Source organism: Monodon monoceros, unplaced genomic scaffold (genome assembly GCF_005190385.1).
Source record: "Monodon monoceros isolate NGI ecotype Baffin Bay Population unplaced genomic scaffold, NGI_Narwhal_1 Super_Scaffold_15, whole genome shotgun sequence".
NCBI lineage: Eukaryota > Metazoa > Chordata > Mammalia > Artiodactyla > Monodontidae > Monodon > Monodon monoceros.
The window spans coordinates 70,276,308-70,299,157 of record NW_021703771.1 but is presented as its reverse complement, the minus strand read 5'-3'; the positions used below and the strand labels follow the sequence as shown (position 1 = coordinate 70,299,157).

The 22,850-nt window shown below is 36.6% G+C and overlaps 1 protein-coding gene and 1 pseudogene across 1 annotated transcript in view; both read right to left on the bottom strand.

Annotated features, from left to right (window-relative positions):
- ADGB (androglobin) overlaps window positions 1–22,850 on the bottom strand; it is a 176,251-nt gene that overhangs the window by 136,388 nt on the left and 17,013 nt on the right. Inside the window, exons 2-3 of the mRNA XM_029223879.1 lie at window positions 6,388–6,544; window positions 1,652–1,744 (exon numbers count right to left, since the gene is read on the bottom strand). Of these exons, the coding sequence (XP_029079712.1) occupies window positions 1,652–1,744; window positions 6,388–6,544 (250 nt within the window). The remainder of the gene's footprint in view (window positions 1–1,651; window positions 1,745–6,387; window positions 6,545–22,850) is intronic.
- On the bottom strand, window positions 17,618–19,919 carry LOC114896046 (annotated as a pseudogene).

The following is a 22,850-nucleotide window of genomic DNA, read 5'->3' as shown; positions in this document are numbered from 1 at the left end:
TTGCAGAGCACAGGCTCCGGACGCGCAGGCCCAGCGGCCATGGCCCACGGGCCCAGCCACTCCGCAGCATGCGGGATCCTCCCGGACCAGGGCACGAACCCGCGTCCCCTGCATCAGCAGGCGAACTCTCAACCACTGCGCCACCAGGGAAGCCCTATATATGTCCATATTTAATGAATCTCAATGTAAAATGTATTTATCACTGTGGTCTCATACACTAAAACTTGACAAGCACTATTCCAAAACTTTCCTGCTTAGCTAGACTTTCAGTTTGGGCTGTTCTGGTTCACACTTCAGCATGATGGATCAAGAGAAGGAGTCAGTGCAGAGGGAGAGGAGAGGTAAGGAGATGAATGGCAGCATTTGATAAATACAGGTGGAAGTGTCATTAACAACAATGAATCAATTTATTTTTAGTATAAGTGTATCTTCCAGAACTAAGGTATGCTAAAAGAGTAAAAGGTATAAAACTTTCCTACTTATTCAAACTTACAACACTCACTTCATGGAACTCATATCCTTCATTTGCATGGAATATAAACTCTGCACTTATACTGAGTAGAACCTGAGTGTTATTAATAATACATAAATATTAAGTGCATTATATTAACCTCACAGAATTTGCATTCTTCATTTCAATGTTACCTAACATTATAAGTAATTTAAAGGTATGGTTTTTGTAAATTTGATTTATTTTATTTAAAATGTCTTTCAGATAGGCATTGAATAAATACTCTGATGGACAAAGATGTACCTTTTTATTTTCTAATTTTAATAAATATTTAGGATTTAGGGTTTCTGACTTTCTTAACTAATAACAATAATTGAAAAGCATGACAGATAAATTGTATTTTCTGCATTAGTAACAGTGCTTCTAAAAGCTAAAACTCTTAGGAATAAAATCACTAGGCATAGAAACAGAGATGCAGTGAATTCCATGATTACAGAAGAACCAGCTTCATTATAACCTTTTGACTAGCATTAAATAACTAATTTAGTCTACTGGTTTTCTATGCATTAAATGAAAATGGGAGATTCAAGAAGGGAAAAAAGGCATTAGTGACAATTAAACCCTTGTAAATACCAAATGTATTCAAACTAACATAGCTATTAATTAGGAAGATAGACCAGTAGGTCTAAAGTTTAATGTACGTAAGTGCTATTTAAAATGAAGTTTTCTTGGGTGATGTCCATGTCAGTGTGATTCACATGGGGTTCAGAAATGAAAGTGGCGCTTGGAAAATGATTCAAGAATTCCTGGAATAGAGAGATTCAAGTGCAGATCTCTTGGGCTTGAAAATAAATGCTTATTAACACTAGAGTAAACAGACCTACACCATGTAAGAAGCAGAAAGGAGAAAGTCTGTCAGAAATTAAGGAATAACTTTTTGCAACATTTTAGGTTAAAATTTGACATCATGAAGAGAAGGAAACTTGAGATCCTGAACAAAATTTCATTATTCTCTTGGAAACCAGTATAAACTATATCGATAAATATTTATTTCTAATTTAAAGTCCAAAAAGTAATTACTTTTTCTTACTAAATACCAAGAAAAAATTACCCTAAACCGCTTTTAAAATGCAAATTTTCATAACTAGGATATTATATCTCATAGTTAATACGTATTATAATAGTAAAAATATCTCTTACCTGATTAATTAAAAAATCCTGTGGACGTTTCCAGGAATAAATTTTCAATGATGGTGGTAATTCAATCTTTCCTTCAGGGTCTTCAAAAAAATGCTATATAAAAAATGTATTAAGTATTTTCTCCATATAGTTTTATTAAAACAAAAACAACTCTGTCTAATAAAAACAAATACGTGCATTGATCTGATCAATAAATAAGCATTTTTAGAGTAATCTGTGTGTTTGTTCTCAGAGCGAGTTCATGCAGTACTTGGAGAATATTGAAGTTAACAATACTGTATTTAATTAATGAAACCTCGATTACTGAGTAGCAGTTTGATTGCAGAGGAAGCAATCCAAACAAGCATGAGTGGCTTGGGAATGTGAATTAGGTATGGTGGGGAAACAATTTTGGATGGGCCAGATATGGCCACATTTTCCATTGAAAATGTTTTTTTTTAATCTGAGCAGGGAAGATTGAAAAGTATTTACTTATTTTTCAGTTAGAATCATAAAAAAGATGATATGTAAATGAAATCTGTACCTTTGATCTGACTTTCATTTATTGTTTTAATTAAACTTGTTATTTTGAGATAATCATGATTCATAAGCCATTGCATGAAATAATACAGAGAGTTCCTATGTTCTCTACCCAATTTCTTCAGCAGTACCATCTTGCAAAACTATAGAACACAACCAGGATATTGACACTGACACAGCCAAGATATACAGAACATTTCCATCAGCACAAGGATCCTTCTTATGCCCTTTTATAGCCACACCCACCTTCCAGCTCCCCAGTCTGTGCTTAATCCCTACCACTTGGCAATCGCTAGTCTTGATGTTTATAATTTTGTCATTTCAGTAATGTTATATGAATGGAACCCACCATATAGTCTATAAACCTTTGGATTGGCTTTATTTCTCTCTCTGCCTAATTCCCTGGAGATTCAATCTATTCAAGTTGTTGCATGTATCAGTAGTTTGTTGTTTATTGCTGAGTAATATTTCATGCTATGGATATTTGTTTGTTTACCACCTGCCCATCGAAGGCCATCTGGGCTGTTTCCAGTTTGAGGCTATTACTAATAAAGCTGCTATGAACATTTGTGTATAGGTTACTGGTTTTTGTGTGAATGTGAATTTCCATTTTTCTGGGATAAATGCTCAAGAATGCAATTAATTCTTTAATTTTTAAGCCCCAACTATGGGTCAATTAGTGAGTTCTGGAGAAAGAATGATATCCATATGCAAGCAGTCTAGCAAGTCAGAGAGACTTCAGGTAGCTGCTATGTAAAAATTCTCATAGCTCATAAAATGGTAGGGGATGGGGGGATCTTTACAAGAAATAACATGAGAATTTCTAGGATTACAAACAAAATGCTAAAGGAACACAAACTATCTGTATGGGAAAAAGAAACGTAATTAAATTTCACCTCAGTTAATAGGCACAGGGGAAAATATACTGTTTTGTGATTTTCATCATAATTATATGTTTACCCTAATGCTGGTGTGGCTTGAGAAATGTTATATTTTAGGGCATTGTCTGAGCGTTAAACATAATAAGTGTCTATGTATATCTGGAGCCTGTGGTTTATTGTCAAATTTAAGATACTGGAATAACTCAAATGACGATAAAGGCACCCTACCATCTAGTCAAAATGATAGAAGAATGAGTCCTTAAAAGACAAACTGATGTTTTTTCAGGAGCTGTACTAGACTTCTGGGTTTCTCTCACATTGCTTTTTTCCCTGCAAATATTAGTTTAGTAATTTTAAAGTCCCCTATCTGACAATTCCAAAAGAGTCTCCTTTGGATCTGTTTCTATTATCTGATTTTTCCTCTTGATTTTTAGTCACTTGGTTCCGTTTCTCTTCATGTCTGGTAAATTTTGATTGTATGATATATGCTGGATATAAAAATTTATACACGTTCTAAGTGATGATGTCTTCATCCAGAGAGGAGGATTTTATTCCCTTTTGACAGGCAGAGCACAAGATGAATTTGACCTAATCAACACTGGGTCTTAGGATTTGGCAGGACTGGTGTGATTTTGGTTTGTTCTTACTCAATGTGGAATTCTGTAGCCATGTTGAGGCACTAACTAAAAGTCTGGAGTGTTTAGCAAGGTCCCTTCACTTGGTGTACATTGAATCCCATTCTCTACCTATCATCTTGAAATCTTTTCTCAATTATTAAGCTTCCAGGCTGCTGCTTTTTACTCATTTGCTCAGCAGCAAAAGCTTCACACTCACAGCTTAGGAGGTAGACAAATGTCTCAAAATAAAATTGTACGCAAAATTTACAGATCACTTCTCTGTAGTTACCTGTGAGATCTGGGTTCAAGTTCTGGCTGCTTTGGCAGTCCCAGACAATATCCTCCTTCCCTTCAGCCCAGAAAAACTGACATAAGCCCCAGGCCACTACTCTGTGCTTGCTTTCTAATTGCCATGCCTTGAATTAATAAATGTCTTTGAGGAAAAAAATAGTGGGGCTCATCCCATTGTGATTCCCTTTTCTCCAGGATTTGAGCCCCTCATATTGTTAATGCTAATCTTTCCATGTCATTTTGCTTTAGGTATATTTCTTACATCCACCTTACAGTACTTTATCGTATACTTCTTAATTTGGTTCACCCATCATATCCTTTTCTTGCTGAGGAAGTGAGACATAATGCTGGACTTATAGGGGAGGGTTGGGCATCTGAGGCTGATTTCCTGATCACTAGCCTCACATCTAAAGAAGTGGCCTTTGTAAAATTCCAAGGATAACTGCCATGGTTACATGCTTAAGGCAATTTATCCTGGTAAAATATGGATGCTGCAAATCATGGCTCAGAGCTAATGTGCCACCATATCATAGAAATGCAGTCACAGTGCTTGGAGGGTCCATGACTCACTCCAGTGGGGAAACTATTGCTTCCTGAGCTATGAATGCTGAGGTTGTGGAACAGAACTGGGGGTGGAAAGCAAGTTTCTATCCCAGATGGCACCACTCTGCACCGTCGCAATAACCAGGACTTGAGCTGTGCTCTCCTACCTTGTGAAAGCTGCGGTGGCAGAATGGGGTGTTAGTTAAGGTTCTGAAGCGTCACCCCCTATTGGAATAGCCCCTGTTCACAGCAGAAGTAGGGCTAGTGTTTCCAAAATCATGCAGTTTTATACATCAGCCAGCAATAGTCCTATATGTTGACCCCAAATGAAATGGACATCAACTGTCCATTTGACCAGCACACTTATTACTGCTCCAGTCTCAATGGTTTTCCTCCAACACATGTTCTTCCAACAGACTTGCCCTTGTTTCAGTAACATTAAGTTCAAGAATTTGATACCTGACCTTCCAGAGATCTGTAAGAATTTTTCATAGTCATCTAATAAAGATATGTTTGCATTCTAAGGTCCTCAAAATGTTGTTTTATGTGCTATTTCTTATTTCAAAGTTTTCAGGTACTTCTGCTTTTCCCTTCCCCGTTGATCCTTCACAATTTGGAGTGACTCATCTCTGGATCTTTTCCAGAGCTCAGCTGCTCAACTGAGGATTTACACAATCTATCTTGCTGACGAAAATTCACAGACAATCCCCATAAGATCTGAATTTCTATAAAATATGTAGAATATGACCATTTTCATTTGAACCCAGAGAGTTCAAAAGTCCTTTGCATCTAGAAGTTCCATAATCACCTTAGGCATGGTACAAAGAATGCACTCCCTCACATATTGTTATTTGAAATTGTTCAAATACTAACAGTGTCAGTAATTAGTTATAATTATTGAGTATCTTTTGTAAACAAATTACTGATATGAATCATGCAGTTGGTGACTGCATTTTGTGAACAAAATGTAAATGCTAATAAGTACCATTTCAGAGTGCTTTATGCAAATAAAGACACTAGAGTTCAACCTAGTCATTATGGTAATTTTGTTTGTGTTTTGAAAATTGTATTGTGTTTTCTTTTTTAATATCTTTTTTGAAGTATAATTACTTTACAATGGTGTGTTAGTTTCTGCTGTATAACAGAGTGAATCAGCTATACGTATACATATATCCCTATATCCCCTCCCTCTGCATGTATTGTGTTTTAAAAGTACTTTTGTTGAATGAATTACTGCACCAAATAAATGGGTCATATTTAAAATGCAACCCAGACCAGTACCTTCTATAAAGAAGTTTTTAGAAGAAAGACATTTTTAAGTAAGCAAAAGAACCTAAAATAATATAACTGGAAAATGTAGCAACCCCATTCTCAGCTCCAATCTCAGGGACACAACATGTTTAAAAGCTACAGGTAAATGAAGAGTAACCTAGATTTTTACCCAAATACCTTGGGGGGAAGATATTAAGAAGGATTCAATTCTTATAGTAACATCTCTTAAAAATTCATCTTGCCTGTAATCTCCAAATAACAGCTCACAGTTTCGTGGGGGGCTCTCGTTTTCTAAACCACCATCTCTAAATGTCTGGTTCCCAATTCTGTTCAAAATCCACTTGCTAGCCTGTTCTATCAGTTTTCCCTTTTTTTCATTATGACTCTTTGGTCATTTCTCTCCTCCCATTTACTCAAATGTGATTCACCAAAGCTCAGGACTAAGCCTTGGAAAGACAAGGTAGGATGGGGGGAGGCATGGCGGAGAAAGACAAAATTTCTCTTTTGAGTGGAGGCTGTGGAGAAGAGGGAGCACGTGCACACGTTAACAAATCCTATTCCATTATACGATTAAACACCAAAATGAAATCTAGTCATAGTCAAGTCTACTTACAAGTACAGGGCTTTTCCCTGTTTTGTCCTTTTCTTTTGCACCTTTGCCTGCATCCCACTTTTCAGCATTTATGTCTGCCTCGCTCCATTCTGGCCAGATTGGAAATTTCCCCTTCTTCTGTTCACTGGGTTGCACATTACTGCCAAAAGGGAACTGACTAGAGACAGAGGAGGGAGGTGGTTTTCATTCAGATCTCTGAGGTAAAACACTGGATTAATTTCATGATGTAAATTTAATTATCTGATTAGCAATTATGTTAAACATATTTTTCAATACAGTGGATGGACACCTTCCACATGTTAAGGTTCTAAGGACAGAAATACCCCAGAGATTATTCTGTAAGCAAATTTTGAGCATTAGCCCCTACTTATTAAGGCAGGACATTCATCATAAACACAGAAGAAGCCACGAAGGGGAATATTTATATACAAACCATACCCAACGAAAATCCTTTACATGTATAATAGTGATTGCTTTTTGAAGATCAGTGAAAATATAACTTGGATGTTCCCAAATATAAAAGTGCTATATGATCATCATTTTAAAAGAAAATTAAAAAATACAAGTCAGGTAAATAAGAAAGGCATACTCACCTCATTCTAGAAACCACATTGTTAAAAATTATCCATCCTCTCAGATCACTGTACAAGGATATACATCTTTCCTCAAAAACGACATCATTCATCATATTCTCTTTTACAGATTGCTTTTTTCCACTTATCAGTACATTGTTGATAGTTCCCATGCTAATAAGTGTTTAAATACTAATTGAATGATTGCATAATCTTCCATTGTATGATATATTGTCTTTCATTTAACTAAGTTTCTATATTTGGAAATTTGAGGGTTTTGATTTAAAAAATTTTTCACAATTATAAACAAGACTGTGATGGCTATCCTTGTTGCCAAATCTTTGCATACATTACTATTTCCTTAGGATAGATTTTAATAAGGAGACTTACTGAATCAAAATATATGCAGGTTTAAAGTCTGTGACATATTTTGAGTAATTTTCTGCAGAAAAGCTGGACTTACTTTATACTCTCACTGTGAGTATACTGGTGTTTTCCTATCTCTAAACCTCTTTTGCTTTTTCTACATTTTTATGAATTGTGAAATCTAAAAAAGGCATCTTCTTAATTATTCAAGTTTTTAGCTACTTGTGAGGCTGGAAGCCTGCTCTAGACCCCGGGATAAGCAGTGAACAAACCAGACTAAAATCTCTACCCTTATTGAGTTCATACTCTATCAGTGGAGACACAAAATAAACCGCATAAATTGAGTAAAATAAATGGTATATTATAAAGTGAAAAATGCTAAAGGGAAATATAAAAGAGGAAAGGGGACCTGAAGAGTTAAGTTGCACAATTTTTAATACAGTAGTTAATGGAAAGTGTCTATAATAGGGTTCTATTTAAGTAAATAGTGAAAGAAAATAAAGAATCAAGCTATGTGGATACCTGTGGGAAGAATGTTCCACAAACAAGGAATAGTATGCCAGATGCAAACAGCATCCTAGCTAATTTGAAGAATAATGAGATCAGTGAGGCTGAAGAGGGGGTTAAAAAGAGATGATTTCAGAGAGGTAAGAGGAGGGGCAAAGATAATAAAGGTGATCTAAAAAAGGGAAGCACATGGGTCTTTAGTCTGAGTGAGACAGGAAACCAAAGGAGGGTTTTGAGCAGGGATATAACATGACATAACTGAAATTTTATAATCACTTTTGTTGCTATGGTCAGAAAAGACAAGGGCGACAACTTAGAAGGCATTGAAACAACAGGTGAGAGCTGGCGGTGGTTTGGACCAGGTTGGTAACAGTAGAGGAGGCAAGAAATAGTCCATTGTGTATATTTTAAAGGCAGAACAAGTAGATATTGAGTTGATATTGCCTGAAAGACAGAAGATTATGGGATGGGACAAAACTGAGGTAGGCAATAAAGCAACATTTCACTTTTGAATGAGTTGTGTTTTAGATGTTTATCATACATTCATGGAGATGTTAAATACGTAGTTAGATATAGAATTCTGACGTTTGGAAGAAAGAAATAGACTAAAAGTGAAAATTTGAGAGCCATTAGCATTTCAATGATATCTAAACTCTTAAGATTTGGTGAAATCACCAAGAAAATGATCATACATAAAAAGGCAGTCCCACGGGTGCTATTCAAAATGCCTAACAACTGGGAAGGAATGAGCATTGACTGGTCTAAACAGATGCTGTCCATGATCCTGGATCAGGGTCTTCAAAGCCACCAGCTCCGCCAGACATTTATTCTTTACTTTAAGTAGTAGGGTCGGGGATGTAAGGTCCTCAGGGTGGGTCAGGGACCCAGGGCAAGAATCAGAAAAGACTGGGGATCAGGGTTATTGGTGAGGTTATTGTTAAGGCTACTCACGAATCAATATAAAAACATTTCAATATTCTATTCATCAGTACAGCTACATATCTGCCCTAGTACTCCATATTAAAAGAGAAGAAAAAACCCAAAAAACTGAGAAAAGCAGTCAGTGAGTGTGGCAGACAGAATAATGGTCCCTCAAATATGTCCATATGTCCATATCTTTATCCCCAGAACCAGTGGATATGTTACCTTCCATGGTAAAAGAGAGTTTGTAGATATCTTTAAGTTAAGTACCTTGAGGTGGGGAGATTATCCCAGATTATCTGGGTGGGTTCAGAGGAATCATAAACGTCCTCAAAACTGGAAGAAGGAGACAGAAGATGTCTGAGGGAGATGTGACTCCTGAAGACTAGACAGAAAAATGCAGAGCTTCTGATTTTGAAGACAGAGGAAGGAGACCACAAGCTGAGGAAGGTGGGCAGCTTCAAGAGGTTGGAAAGGGCAAAGAAATGGATTCTCTCCTTGAACCTCCAGAAAGGAATGCAGCCCTGCTGACACTTGTTAGCTCAGTGAGACCCATTTTGGATTTCTGACCTCCAGAATTGCAAAATAATACACTTGTACTGTTTTAAATAACTGAGTTTGTGGTGTTTTCTTACAGCAGCAATAAGAAACAGTGAGGTAGGAAAAACACAGTAGAGGGTGACGCCCTGGAAGCCAAGTAAAGCGAGTTTTTAAAAAATGAGAGAATGAGCAACAGATCCAAATGCTCCTAACAGATCAAACAAGATGAATTATTAACAAATAAATATTGAACTTAGCAACAAGAAGGTTAAGGTCTCTGAAAATTTCATCTTCTAAGGTCAAGTTTGGGAGGGACTTTCCTGAACACCCTACCTAATATAGCAACCCTCACCTCTGTGCATCTTTTCATCTTTAATAGCACTTGACAATTCTCTCACTAATCATTTATGTGCTTATTGTATGTTTCCAAACATAGGGTTTGTAAGTTCTCCAGTGGCAGGAACACCGGGTTTTTCTTCACTCCCTCTATCTCCACCAACTAGAACAGTGCCTGGACAACATGGGCAATCTATATATTTCTCTGTCATCTACCTATTTACATGAAATAGAAGAATATATGTCTTAATATATTTCTACAATTTCTAATTAGAATTGTTTCAAATTTTTATATTTAGGTAGAGATTGACCAGATGTTCACCAGTCCTGTTTTCCATTTCCTATGTTTCCCATACTCCTTCGCAGGTTGGCTGGTATTTTGTGATGGTGTTTTGGAAAATAGCATGTGGGGAGTGTGTTGTATCCCACCTTTATGCTCCTAAAACATTTCCTGAGATACTTCTTACTCTCTTCCTGCTTGATGTATGGCTCAGTCCTTATGAGAAGACTTTAGAAAATGGTAATACCACAAGATGGAAGGTGCCAAGAATCCTTATGTAGCACATGCAAAGGCACCACTAAACTCCTGATCACACTCTGGTATGAATGAGAAGTATCTTTTGTTGTGTAAGGTCACTGAGATTTGGGGATTGTTTGATACTGAAGCTAGCATTTAGTACTTCCTATTTGCTACTTTGTTATTGCAGCTAGCATTGATTACTAACATTGACTAACATAGAGTGTAATTCTTTTCTTAAGGTTTGGATTTCTTCCTTTATATCTTTAATTATTATAAACATATACATGGTAAATTACATAAAGATCATTTTTCTATTATCAAATTTGTGACACCTGTTTCTCTTGTTTGTTGTAACTTCTGCCTATCTTTTCTATATTCTTGTGCTTTAGGACACATTTATAATGAGCTTATCCTTATTAGGATAAGGGTTTTCTTTCCCTCCAATCCCCTTCCTCCAAGACAATCCTGTGTTGAAAGAATGTTCTTTGCATGCAGTATTGAGTTTTCTTCTTTCACAGACCCCTAATGAATAAGCCATCCAGAAACTTACAGGTACTTTAAAATCAGACCTCAAACTAATGTAAGTCTCAGTCCAAGGGTTTCCATTTCTCAAGGGAAAAAATCTTTTTTTTTCAGCCAGACACCAGCCAGAGAAATGCTAGCTTTCTTATCAATCTCTCTGTGCTTGGGTGGATTTTTCTCATTCACCTTTTTACCGAGAATTAAACTCGTGAAAAGCCATGCCTTTATCTAATGTGGGAGCAATCCCTTTACTCATTTGGGCTCAAGATCTTGCCTTATATGTGATAAAACAAGAGTCCACTTTCATGAACTGAAAAGGCAATGCAGCAGCTTCACCTCAGAGCCATGCCATTCTGACTTTCAGTTCCGTCCTTATTTCTGGATCCTGAACATTTTTATTTCTTTATGTAGGTGTTTCTAGGTATTATTGTTATGTTTAAAAATTGTGATCCACCATCTTGCTGGAGAAGAAAGTCTGATAATATATACATCGTAAAGGGGTGGTCCTAAGTAACATGTAAGAGAAGGAAGACTAGAACAGTTTTCAGGGAAAAAGGGCAATTTTTCATAGTATTAATTTTAAAAATCAAAGCATAACTTAGTGTATTATAGTACCTCTGTTTTATTGAGTGTTGGTACAACCTTATAGATAAAAAGAAATTAGTGATTTTGTATCCATCAAAACCATGATAAAATTACCTCATTCAGGAAGCTCAAAAATCTTAAAGGCTGTTTTGTAAAAGGAAGATTTAATTTCTTAAAAAATAAGGGCTCTGTTGAGACTGTTTTGCTTTCCTCTTCATTCTGTCAAGTGTAAGTATATTCTGGTTCCCTCCCTTAAACTGTTAAGCCTTATTACTAATTGGTCTACTTTCCTTGTAACATGTCAAATTTGTTTCCATCTATACTGAAGGTCACTTAAAAAGAATCTCATTAGAGGTATCTTACACCAGCTCAGTAGCTCCCCTATTGTGCTACACACACAGTACAAGCAAGAGTCAAATACAGTCCAATGTCAAATATACTGTAAACTTCAAATGACCATGTACAACTGCTGCTTTTGAAGCTCTCAGCACAGTATCTCTTTGAATTTCATTGCCAGAATGTACCTACTGTTCTAGCATAGTCAGGATCCTTTAAAATATTCATATCACATTATTCCTGATTTCATCAATTCTGAAAACAAGATAATCTTTAAACACAAAGGTAACCCAGGACTTTTGAAGATTTAGGAACTGGTAATACTGGGAAATAAATGCTGAACATTTAGAAAATTCAAACATGCAAAGAAATCAAACCAGCCCCTGAAAAAAATCAGGAGTATACAGAGTTACTCTATTTGTATAGCAATATACCCAAGTACTAGTAAATGATTTAATTCATTAAAATTACAAGTTGTATAAAAGATTTTGAAGATAAGTATATTCTCTGCTATATGGCTAAATGCTCTCTTCCACATAGTAGGTCTAAATATGCTATTGAGATAAGTGTCGCTGATGCATTTAGGAGAGGCTAGCAATTTATAAACAAAACATATTTGTGGAAAGTTATTTCAAAAAAATTTAATAAAATCAGTGAGGAATGTTGAAAATATAAAATATGTATATTCCAAATGCCAAATTATATTCCAGAGGAAACTGATGTTTAGAGGGAAGAAAAATTCCAGAAAGCCAGGCAAGGGGCTGATTTCCAGAGTAGAAATATAAAATATAAAGGTACTCCAGGGGAAAAGAGAGGAAGCGTAAAAGAAGCAAATTTATAACAGCGGGCAAAGTCAAACAGAATAGTCTGACATGAAAATGATGCATAATGTAAGCAACAGATACACAGGTGTTAGAATAATTATACATATACACTTTTCATTACTAAAACAAATTGATCATGATTGGAAGCCATTGAAAAATGTAAGTGGGTGGTTACCAAAGGCAGGAGGTGAGGGCTGGGCAAAATGGGTGACAATGGTCAAAAGGTACAAACTTCCAGTTAAAAAATAAATGTCACGAGGATGTAAAATACAGTATAGCGACTGTAGTTAATAATACACTTGTATCTTTGAAAGTTGTTAAAAGAGTAAAGTTGCTAAAATTCACATCACAAAGAAAAAAATGTGCAACTACATACGGTGACAGATGTTAACTAGACTTATTGTGGTGATCGTTCAAAACATATACAAATATCAAATCATAATGTTATATTCCTGAAACAATATGTCAATTATATCTCAGTTAAAAAAAGTCAATGGACTAAACCTGTAGTGGTAGATTGGGGGCTGGAATAGTGTAACCCACAAGCAAGTACTGGGAATTGGAATTGAGCAAGCTTAAAAGTCTATTTTGGAAAAGAAGCTGAATTCACCGTGCAAATGTCAGGAGACCAGAAATAGGCTTTGTGAGTGAGCAAGTGGCTAGAGTATTCATGAACTCCTAGCACTGAACTAAGGCTGGAATAACTCCCCTTATAGTTTATGGTGTCAGAGGCAATATGCCACTTTCCTATGATTCCATGAGGAAATCGGCTGGCCAAATGGGAAAAAAATGGGGATGGGGGTGGCCCTCTACCACCATGGATGTGGTATCAGGGATAGCACTTCCTGCATGGGAGAAAAGCCTCCAACCTCCCCATGTTAAGACTTGAGTGGAAGCAGGGGTGATATAAAAATGTACCCACCAATCAGAAAGGACTTTGTTCTTGTATTGGAACAGAGTGCTAGACGCCTGAGCTGGTTTTTAACCATTTAGTAACTGAATTGTGGATAGGTCCTGGGGTTCTCAAAAAGGAGTCAGAGTTCAATGGGAGAGAAATATTCTTCAGGGAGTTCGGAAAAGCAGCTACTTGCCAACTGATAGGAAGTATTTCAATAATGTAACAACTATCCTGTCCTTTTCACTAGAGCATCCCTACTGGATGTCAGAATGGGTAGGGAGGGAATCATCCTAAAAGCCATCCAAACCTCATGGCAGAAAACAGCATGCATGAGTTTAAAATATGAACTAAAGAACTAACATTACAAAGCAAAAAAAGAAACTTAAAACTGAAAGGACAGTCAGTAAATATAGCAAAAGAAAGAAATCACACCCAAGGAAAGAGAAATAATGTAGCAAACTTAAAAGGTGTTTAAAATGAGTATATTTAGAATAACCAAAAAGATAAAGGAATAAAATTTCTTCTTTGCAATGAGAACAGGAAGATGTCAAACAAAAAAATAAGACCAATATAAAAAAGAGACATTGGAAAATTTTAGTAATGGAAACTTCAAATGTTGAAAGAGTAGACTGAATAAACCTGAAGAGGACTAATGATTTAGAAGGTAGAATTTTAAAAATCAAATGTTCTCATAGATAAAGAGTTAGAAAATATGAAATACGCAAGTAGATAGATTGAAAAACACTAATGTATGCCTAATAGAAGTCTCAGAAGGATGAAGTGGTTAAAATGGTGGTGGTGGTGGTGGGGTGTTTAGGAGAAATATTTGATGATACAACTGCTGGAAATGTTCAGAATTGACGAGACATGACTTCAGATTGGAAAAAGCACATCAACCAATAACAAAACACAAATGGGAGGTCAGGGGGTAGAATTCTGCATCTAGATAGATCAACTGAAATTACAGACCAATGTTGAAGATTAAAATCTAAAGAACTGACAAGCTACCTAAAAATAAAAACCAATCAAATTGACAGCAAATAGCAGACACTATAAAGCAGTGAAGTGGTGTCTTCAGAGCTGAGGTAAAATAACTGTCAATCTTGGAATTAAGACCCAATTAAACTCTTATTCAAAAGTGAGGTAGAAACATTTATTTTAAATTAAATAAAAACATTTTGAAAATGTGAGTTTACCATAACAGACTCTTGCCCCCTGCCAAAAAAAAAAAAAAAAAAAATTAATGAAGGATTTATCTCAGGAAAATAGAAATGAACCCAGAATGAAAGTGTGGAATACAAGCTGCAATGGTAAGTAAATGAGTCAATATAACATTTTGGTAAAATTCTAAAAAGTATTTCCTGTAAACAAATAATAACAATAACTTTGTGCTTTTGAAGGTATACAAAATAAAAGATATGGGAAAGAGAGGGAATTCTGATAGACACTAGCGTGCCTGTTTTTTTCTTTAGGAATAATATTAACTGTAGACTTTGTAGGAAAATGTTTAAAGATTAGTGTATTTTTAAAAATTAAGGATTGTCTTAGTCAGTTTGGGCTGCTATAACATCATACCATAGAATGGGTGGTTTATAAACAGTAGAAGTTTATTTTTCACAGTTCTGGAGCCTAGAAGTCTGACATCAGGTTGCCAGCATGGTCAGGTTCTGATGAGAGCTTTCTTGTGTTTTACAGATGGCTGACTTCCCATTGTGCCCTCACATGGAGGAAAGGGAGATAGGTAGCTCTCTGGCCTCTTCTTATAAGGGCACTAATCCCATTTATGAGGGCTTCACATTACTTCCCAAATGTGAGTAATTCACATTACTCATTACTCTCCAAAGCCCCACCTCCAAATACCATCACATTGGGATAAGGGTTTCAACATATGAATTTTGGGGAATGCAGACATTCAGTCCATTGCAAAGATATTCCAATAAATAAAATATAAAACTTCCAAACTGAGAGAGAAGAGAAAGAGTAGACCTGACATTAAGGAACAACACATTATGATTTGGGTACAAGGGAAATTGGGAATGCAGAATTTTAAGAAGTAGGGTCAAATCAACCAATATGACTGGAGACTAAAACATTTTAGAAAAACACTGTTTCAGAATGAGAAAGGAATCTCACTCAACACACAGTTCACTTATTTTTAACTCACATTTATTGAACACCTGCTCTGTGACAAGCACTGTGCTAGATGATGGGGTTAGATATGTAAATATATATCTATACTCTTGAGCTTGTTTTGGAATGCAAACAGATAAACAGAAAATTTCAATATAATGCGGTATGTGCAAGGATGGAAGTATTCACAGGTGGTGGAGGGGGAATTGTGCCCAATATGAGGCAATTAGGAGAAACTTCCTGCAGTAAATAGCATCTGAGCTGTCTTGAAGGATAACTACAAATGTTCCATATTGAAAAAGGAGAAAGAACATCACCGTGAAAGAACAGCATACAAGACAGTCAGAGGTAAGAAACAGCAGAGTGGGTGCAGAGAATTATGAGCTCTTCAAGTACTGGGTGAGCATGTAGTATAAAGCGAGCGGAAATTAGGCTGGAGAGAAACACAAGATAGGCAGGCAGTTCCCACTAAGGGTCTCGTTGAGGGGTTTGAACCTTGTTTTGTAGTTATTGCTGACTTTGCTCATTATACTAAGAACACATATTTTATTTTTAGATAAAATATTATTTTTATCTAAATAACATTTATCTAATGTTATTTATGTTTTTAAATAAACATATTATTTAACATTTACTCTTAACAGACAACTGGTTTAACATAGGAAGTTTGAGGAATACTGAAGTTGAAATACAACTCAAAAGTGAGCACAATACAATGATTATGAAAATTTTATTTAAGGTAATCTTCGTAAGATCTGGAAGTTGCATTCTTTTAATTAAAGCTTTTGTATCATGAGTCTCTACGACATCAAAAACCAATTAAAAATATAATATATACTGGCAATTATATCTAATTTGGAATTTTATTTTTAAGGAAAGGATTCTATCCATACTTGCAATATATTATTTGTGGTTATATATCTATAAATACTGCTTTAAAATTTTTCATCTTAATAGTTAGAAATAAAATGTAGAACTTAATAACCTGAGACATACCATGTCCACTTCAGTTGGAGTAACAAGGACTGGATTGATCGTCCCAACTAAGACAACTAAAAACCTGAGCAAAACACATGAAACTGGCTTTCAAGACACAGTCATAAAATGATGAAGGACAGTGATTACCAACATATAGGAAACAAATGAGGTGAACCCTATAATTGCTTCAGCTTATGGCCATGAGAGAGTTTTCCAGCTGCAGTGCAGGGAGAGTTAACCTAGGCATATCTCAGCATATTCCTTAGATAGAGGAGATGGAGAGGAAAGAAAGTCTAGGGGAGACCAAGGCAGCTAGAGTTTGAAGGACAGAGGACTAGAAAAGAGAGCTTCATAGAGAGAGAACTCCTGAAATCTTCAGAGGGTCACCCATTCCCTATAAGTTTTAGGATGTGTTTTTCTATTTCTGTAAAAAATTCATTGAGATTTTGATAAAGATTGCATTGAATCTGTAGACTGCGTTGGGTAGTAATGACATTAAAATGGTCTTGAATCCATGAACATGGGATGTGTTTCCATTTATGTCTTTAATTTCTTTCAGCAATGTTTTGTAGTTTTCACTTTACAAGTCTTTCACCTCCTTGATTAAGTTAGTTCATAAGTATTTTATTTTTCTTGATGCTAATGTAAATGGAATTGTTTTTGTAATTTACTTTTCAGATTGTTCATTGTTTGTGTATAGAAATACAATTGATTTTTTGTGTGTTGACTTTGTATCCTGCTTTGATGAATTCATTTATTAGTTCTAACAGTTTTTTACAGAATATTTAGATTTTTGGAGTTTCTTTTTCTTTAAAACATGTAAAATACAGTCCATGCATCTGCCATTTTAAAAAGTCTCTCATCCTGTAGCAGATAAAACCAAATATGCTTTGGCTATCAACGTTCAAGAAATGTTTCAAAATGCTTTACAGTGTAAAGATAGTAAGAAATTTAGCAAAATTTCAACAAACCTGTATAAAAAACAGATACAGGTAACACTTTATTTCAAGGTGACATGATGTAATTTAAAGAGTAAGTTATAATTATCTGTGTTTCTTTGTAAAACGTCTTTAACAATACAAGGGCTTAGCAGATCCAGGCCTCAGGGCTACACATGCAAAAAAAATTGTTAGTTAAAAATCACCAAAACGTGCTATTTTTAAGTGTGTACCTGTGTTTTTTTTTAAGTACAGGATAATAGAAGTATTAAATATCAGCAGGAATAGTATTTGAGGACTCTGTACAAGTGTGTAGAGCTCATGGAGCCAGTGTCCGGGAAGAGTCATACATTTCTGATGAACATTTTGGCTTAATCCCTTTGCCATTGTAATAGCCCACGACTTGGTTTGGGACTTCAGCCAACACGCTCTTTGCCAGGGCAGCTGGAGATGCGTGTTTGAAGTTCCTGAAGGGCACAAACTGGATGATGTCACGAAGGACGGGCTCTCCCTTGGGTGACCTCAGAATCCCGTCGTCTCCGTCCAGCATGCATGTCGCTGAAGTCTGCATTGCCCACTCCCACGATGATGACCGACATGGGGAGGTGGGAGGCGTGGACAATGTCCTCCCGCGTGTCGGCCATGTCTGTGACGACCCCGTCGGTCAGGATCAGCAGGATCCTCCTTGGTGCTGGTCTCCTCTGATGCTGACTTGGCGACCTTCTGCATGATGGGAGCATTGTTGGTGGGGCCCTAGAGCTAGAGTTTGGGAAGGCAGCTCTGGTAGGCTTCCACAACTCCTTGAATCCCTGCACATTCTGGGTTGTCTTCATTAAAGTTGATTGCAAAGTCATGAGATACCCTGTACTCTGGCAGTATCCTGGCACCAAACCCAAAGGCTGGGAACATTTTGTCGCTGTCATAGTCTTGGCAAATCTCTCCCACAGCCACCAAGGCCTTCAGGTACTCATTGGGCTGGCAGGGGTGGATGTAGGGCAGGGAACAGCTGTTCCTGAGGTCCCCAATCGAGGCTGTGGAATCTATGGCTACTGTAAACTGGATGTGGCAGCCACCCATGATGTAGTCCAAGAAAGAATGCATCTTGTGGATCTTGCACTGATTCAAAATCACAATGCCCGAGTTCTTATAATTCTTCTTCTTGGCTTTGTACTTGGGGTTGATGCACTCCTACTGCACCTGTTTTCCTTCCATCACTCCTCTCATCTCCTTGAATGTTGAGGTGAATTCTCCAATGAAGTCATGTCTGCCATGGGAGTCCCAGTCCCATACTATGCATGTCAGTTGGCGGTTGGGATCTCCACTGCATGGAGAATTTACTGATACTTTGAATGATTTCCAGGCTGGGCTTAAGTTATTCATCACAACCTCAGTTTGGTGCACAAGCTGTGGAGTTGCATCATCATTCATTCGAAAAATTTCCAGAAATGGGTCAGACTTACTGAAGAAATCCTGGTCATCCAATTTCCGTGAGTTGAAGGCAAGTTCAATGTAGTCATGATTACCAGATAATTCCTCAGCAATCACCGTGATGGAGGATTTCCCTGCCATGTTCCCGTGCTTCAACAAGCATTTGGACAGCTTTCTCTGGGAAACAATCTGGCCAAGGGTGCACTCCATGCCACCCAGGAAGTCAGCCTCCTTCGGCCCATCGTGGTTGCTGCTGATGTCGTGGACCTCAAAACACAGGTGCTGCACCTCCTCAAAATAAACGTCCACCGTAAAGTTTTGAATACACTAGGTTGATGCAGGTGCGAATCACCTCTGTTCTGTCAACCTCGAACCACTGCCCATGGGACTGCATCTTGAGGATGATACAGGGGTCTGATTTGGAAAGGGCATCTCTGTCGGAAGTGCCTTTGCGTGCCAAATGCAGCTCAACTTTGGTGGCTGTTAAAGATTCCCAGTGTATTGGCAGCTGACTCATAAATGTTGCTCATCTTCTTCATTCTGGCGCAGGGACCCGAGGGCGGACTGGCCTTCAGCCGGCAGGGTCCAACCAGAACGACACAGCGGTGGGCAGGCCCGCGGTCGGCCTAGGGGGTCGTGCTGCCCTCTTCTTGGGTTCCGGGGGCAGCTCAGTGACCGCGGAGGGGAGAGATGCTGCGCGGGGACACGGACCCGAACCCGGGCGGCGAGGGCAGGCCGCTTGGCCCTCAGTCACTTGGGGAGAGAGGTGGGGACGCCGGAGAGAGGGGCGGAGCGGGAGGGAGGAAGCGGGTCGCTACCCGGGCAGCCGGGGACCGCAGCTCCACCGAGAGCTTCCACCGTCTGTCGAAACCCGCACGCCCCGCCGCCCGCGCGCTGCCGGCTCCAATACTTAGATTTTCCTACGTATAAAATCATATCATCTGCAAACAGATACTTTTACTCCTTCCTTCAAAATTTGTATGCCTTTTATCTCTGTTTCTTCCCTAGTTGCTCTGGCTAGATTTCCCAGTACTGTGTTGAATAGAAATAATAAAAGCGAGCATTCTTGTTTTGTTTCTAATCTTAGAACAAATACTTTGTCTTTCACCATTGAGTATGATATTCTCTGTGGTTTTTTGTTTTTTTTTTTTTTTTTGCGGTACACGGGCCTCTCACTGTTGTGGCCTCTCCCGTTGCGGAGCACAGGCTCCGGACGCGCAGGCTCAGCAGCCATGGCTCATGGGCCCAGCCGCTCCACGGCATGTGGGATTTTCCCGGACCGGGGCACGAACCCGTGTCCCCTGCATCGGCAGGCGGACTCTCAACCACTGTGCCACCAGGGAAGCCCCTCTGTGGGTTTTTCATATATGGCTTTATTATGTTGAGGTACTTTCCTTCTATCCCTGTTTGTTGAGTATTTTTTTATCGTGAAAGGATGTTAAATTTTGTCAAAATCTTTTTCTGTATCAATTGAGATAATTATGTGGTTTTTTTCCTTTATTCTGTTTATATGGTGTATTACATTTATTGATTTTTATGGATTGAGCCATCCTTGCTTTCCAGGAATAAATCCCATTTGGCCATAGTGTATAATTGTTTTACTATGTAGCTGAATTTTGTTTGATACGATTTTGTTGATGATTTTGCATCAGTGTTTTTAAGAGATATTGATCTGTAGTTTTCTTTTCTTGTAGTGATTTTATCTGGCTTTAGAATCAGGGTAATGCTGGCCTCATACAGTGAGTTAGAAAGTATTCCCTCCTCTTCAATTTTTTGTAAAAGTTTGAGAACTATTGGTATTAGCTCTTTAAATGTTTGATAGAATTCACCAGTGCAGCCGTCAGGTACAGAGATTTTTTGTTGTTGAAAGATAGTTGATTACTGATTCAGTTTCCTTAATAGCTATAGCCTATTCAGATTTTCTATTTCTTCGTGACTTAGTCTAGTAAGTTTTGTGTTTCTAGAAATTTGTCCACTTCATCTAAATTATCTAATTTGTTGGCATACACTTGTTCATAGACCTCTTATAATTCTTTTTATTTGTGTAGAATTGGTCATAATGTCCCCATTTTCATTTCTGATTTTAAGTCTTCTCTCTCTTGTTTCTTAGTCCATGTAGCTAAAGGTTTATCAATTTTGTTGACCTTTTCAAAGAACCAACTTTTGAGTTTTTTATTTTATCTATCATTTTTCTATTCTCCATTATGTTTATCTTGGCTGTAATCTTTATTATTTCTTTTTTTCTGCTAGCTTTGGCTTTTCAAGCTGATAAAAATAAGATTAGTCCTGGCCCTATGTAAGTCTTCCAATTCTTTTGGGTACTTTTTTCTTTGGTCTTATAAATCTCATGCACAGAGATTTAAAAAAATGATTGAAATACCTTAAATGAAAACTAAAATGTCTGACAAAAAATACATAAGAAGGGCTTTAGTGGTAAATTAGAGATTGAGTAAGATTAGTGAACTTGAAGAGACAGCAATAGAAGTGATCCAAAATGAAACACACACACGCACAAAAATTGAAAATGAGCAAGGTATCAGTGAACTCTGGGAAAACTTTTAACAGTCTAATAATTATCGTTCTTATTAAAGGAAGGATGGGAGACAGGAAAAAATATTTGAAGAAGCTATGATTAAAATTTTTAAAAATTTGATGCGAACTATAAACCCACAAATTCAAGAATCAATTAACCCTAAACTCAAGAAACATAAAGAAAATCATGCCAAGGTACAACATAAGCAAATGGCTCAAAATTAGTGGTAATAAAAGAAACCTTAAGAGCGAGAGGGGAAAAAAAGACATATTACATGCAGAGGGACAAAGAAAAGGAAACCAGCAAATTTCTCATTTAAAAACAATGTAAGTGAATAGGCAACATCTTTAAAAGACTGAAAGAAAAAAAAATCTGCCAAGTTAGAATTCTACACCTAGTGAAAATATTCTTTTAAATGAAAGTGATATAAACACTAATTTTTCTGACAAAAAAAACCTAAAAGCATTCATCAGCAGAAAAATTCACCACAATAAAAAATAAAAGAAGGCCTTTAAGCAGAAGAAAAATGACACTAGATAGAAATATGGATCTATACAAAGAAAAAAGAAAATGAGTAGTAGTGACTACAGGGCTAAATATACAAGTTATTCTACTATTTAAATACTTTTGTAATGAAATTAACTATTTACACAAATAATGCAGTATAAGGTTTATAACATATATAAAAGTGAAATGTATGAAAACAAAACTTAAAGTTTAGAGGCGAACGCATATATTATTAAAATGTTTTTTGTATATTAAATGTGACTTGATTGATATAATATCAAAAGAAGGTAGAGGATGATAAGTTAAAAATGTGTACTATAAACAGGAAAGAGTTTATAGTGACCACCAAAAGAAGCCAACAAAGGAGATAAATAGAAATTTTAAAATTATCCAAAATATTGTGGAAGAAAAAAAAAGGGACACAAAGGATAGAGCAAAGAGAAAACAAATAGCAAGATAACAGATTTCAATTTAGCAATATTAGTAATCACATTAAATGTGAGTAGTCTAAATACCCAAATTAAAAGGGACAGGTTGTAAGATTAGATAAAAAGCAAATCCAACTATATGCTATCTATAAGAAATACTTTATACATATAAACAAATAATAAAAAGATGTAAAAATGTTTATCATGTTAACATTAACAAAAACAAATGTTTTGAAAAATAGATTCTAGAACAAACAATATTATCAGGGCTTAAAAATTTTAATTTCATAATGATAAAAAAGAAAATCCATTGAGATGAAATAACAATTCTAAACTTTTGTTAATACATGAACCAAAAACAGACAGACCTATAAGAATCAATAGGTAAATTCATAAATATAATAGAAGATAGAAATATCATTCATAATATCTGATAGAACAAGCTGGCCAAAAATAAGTCAGCTTGTAAAATCAATCAGGGCTGTAGAAGATATAAAATATAGAATACTGTCCATCAAAATTGGTTCAATTGACATTTACAGAACACTTCATCACAACAGATGAACATTCTGTTTTTTTTCTTTTAACATCTTT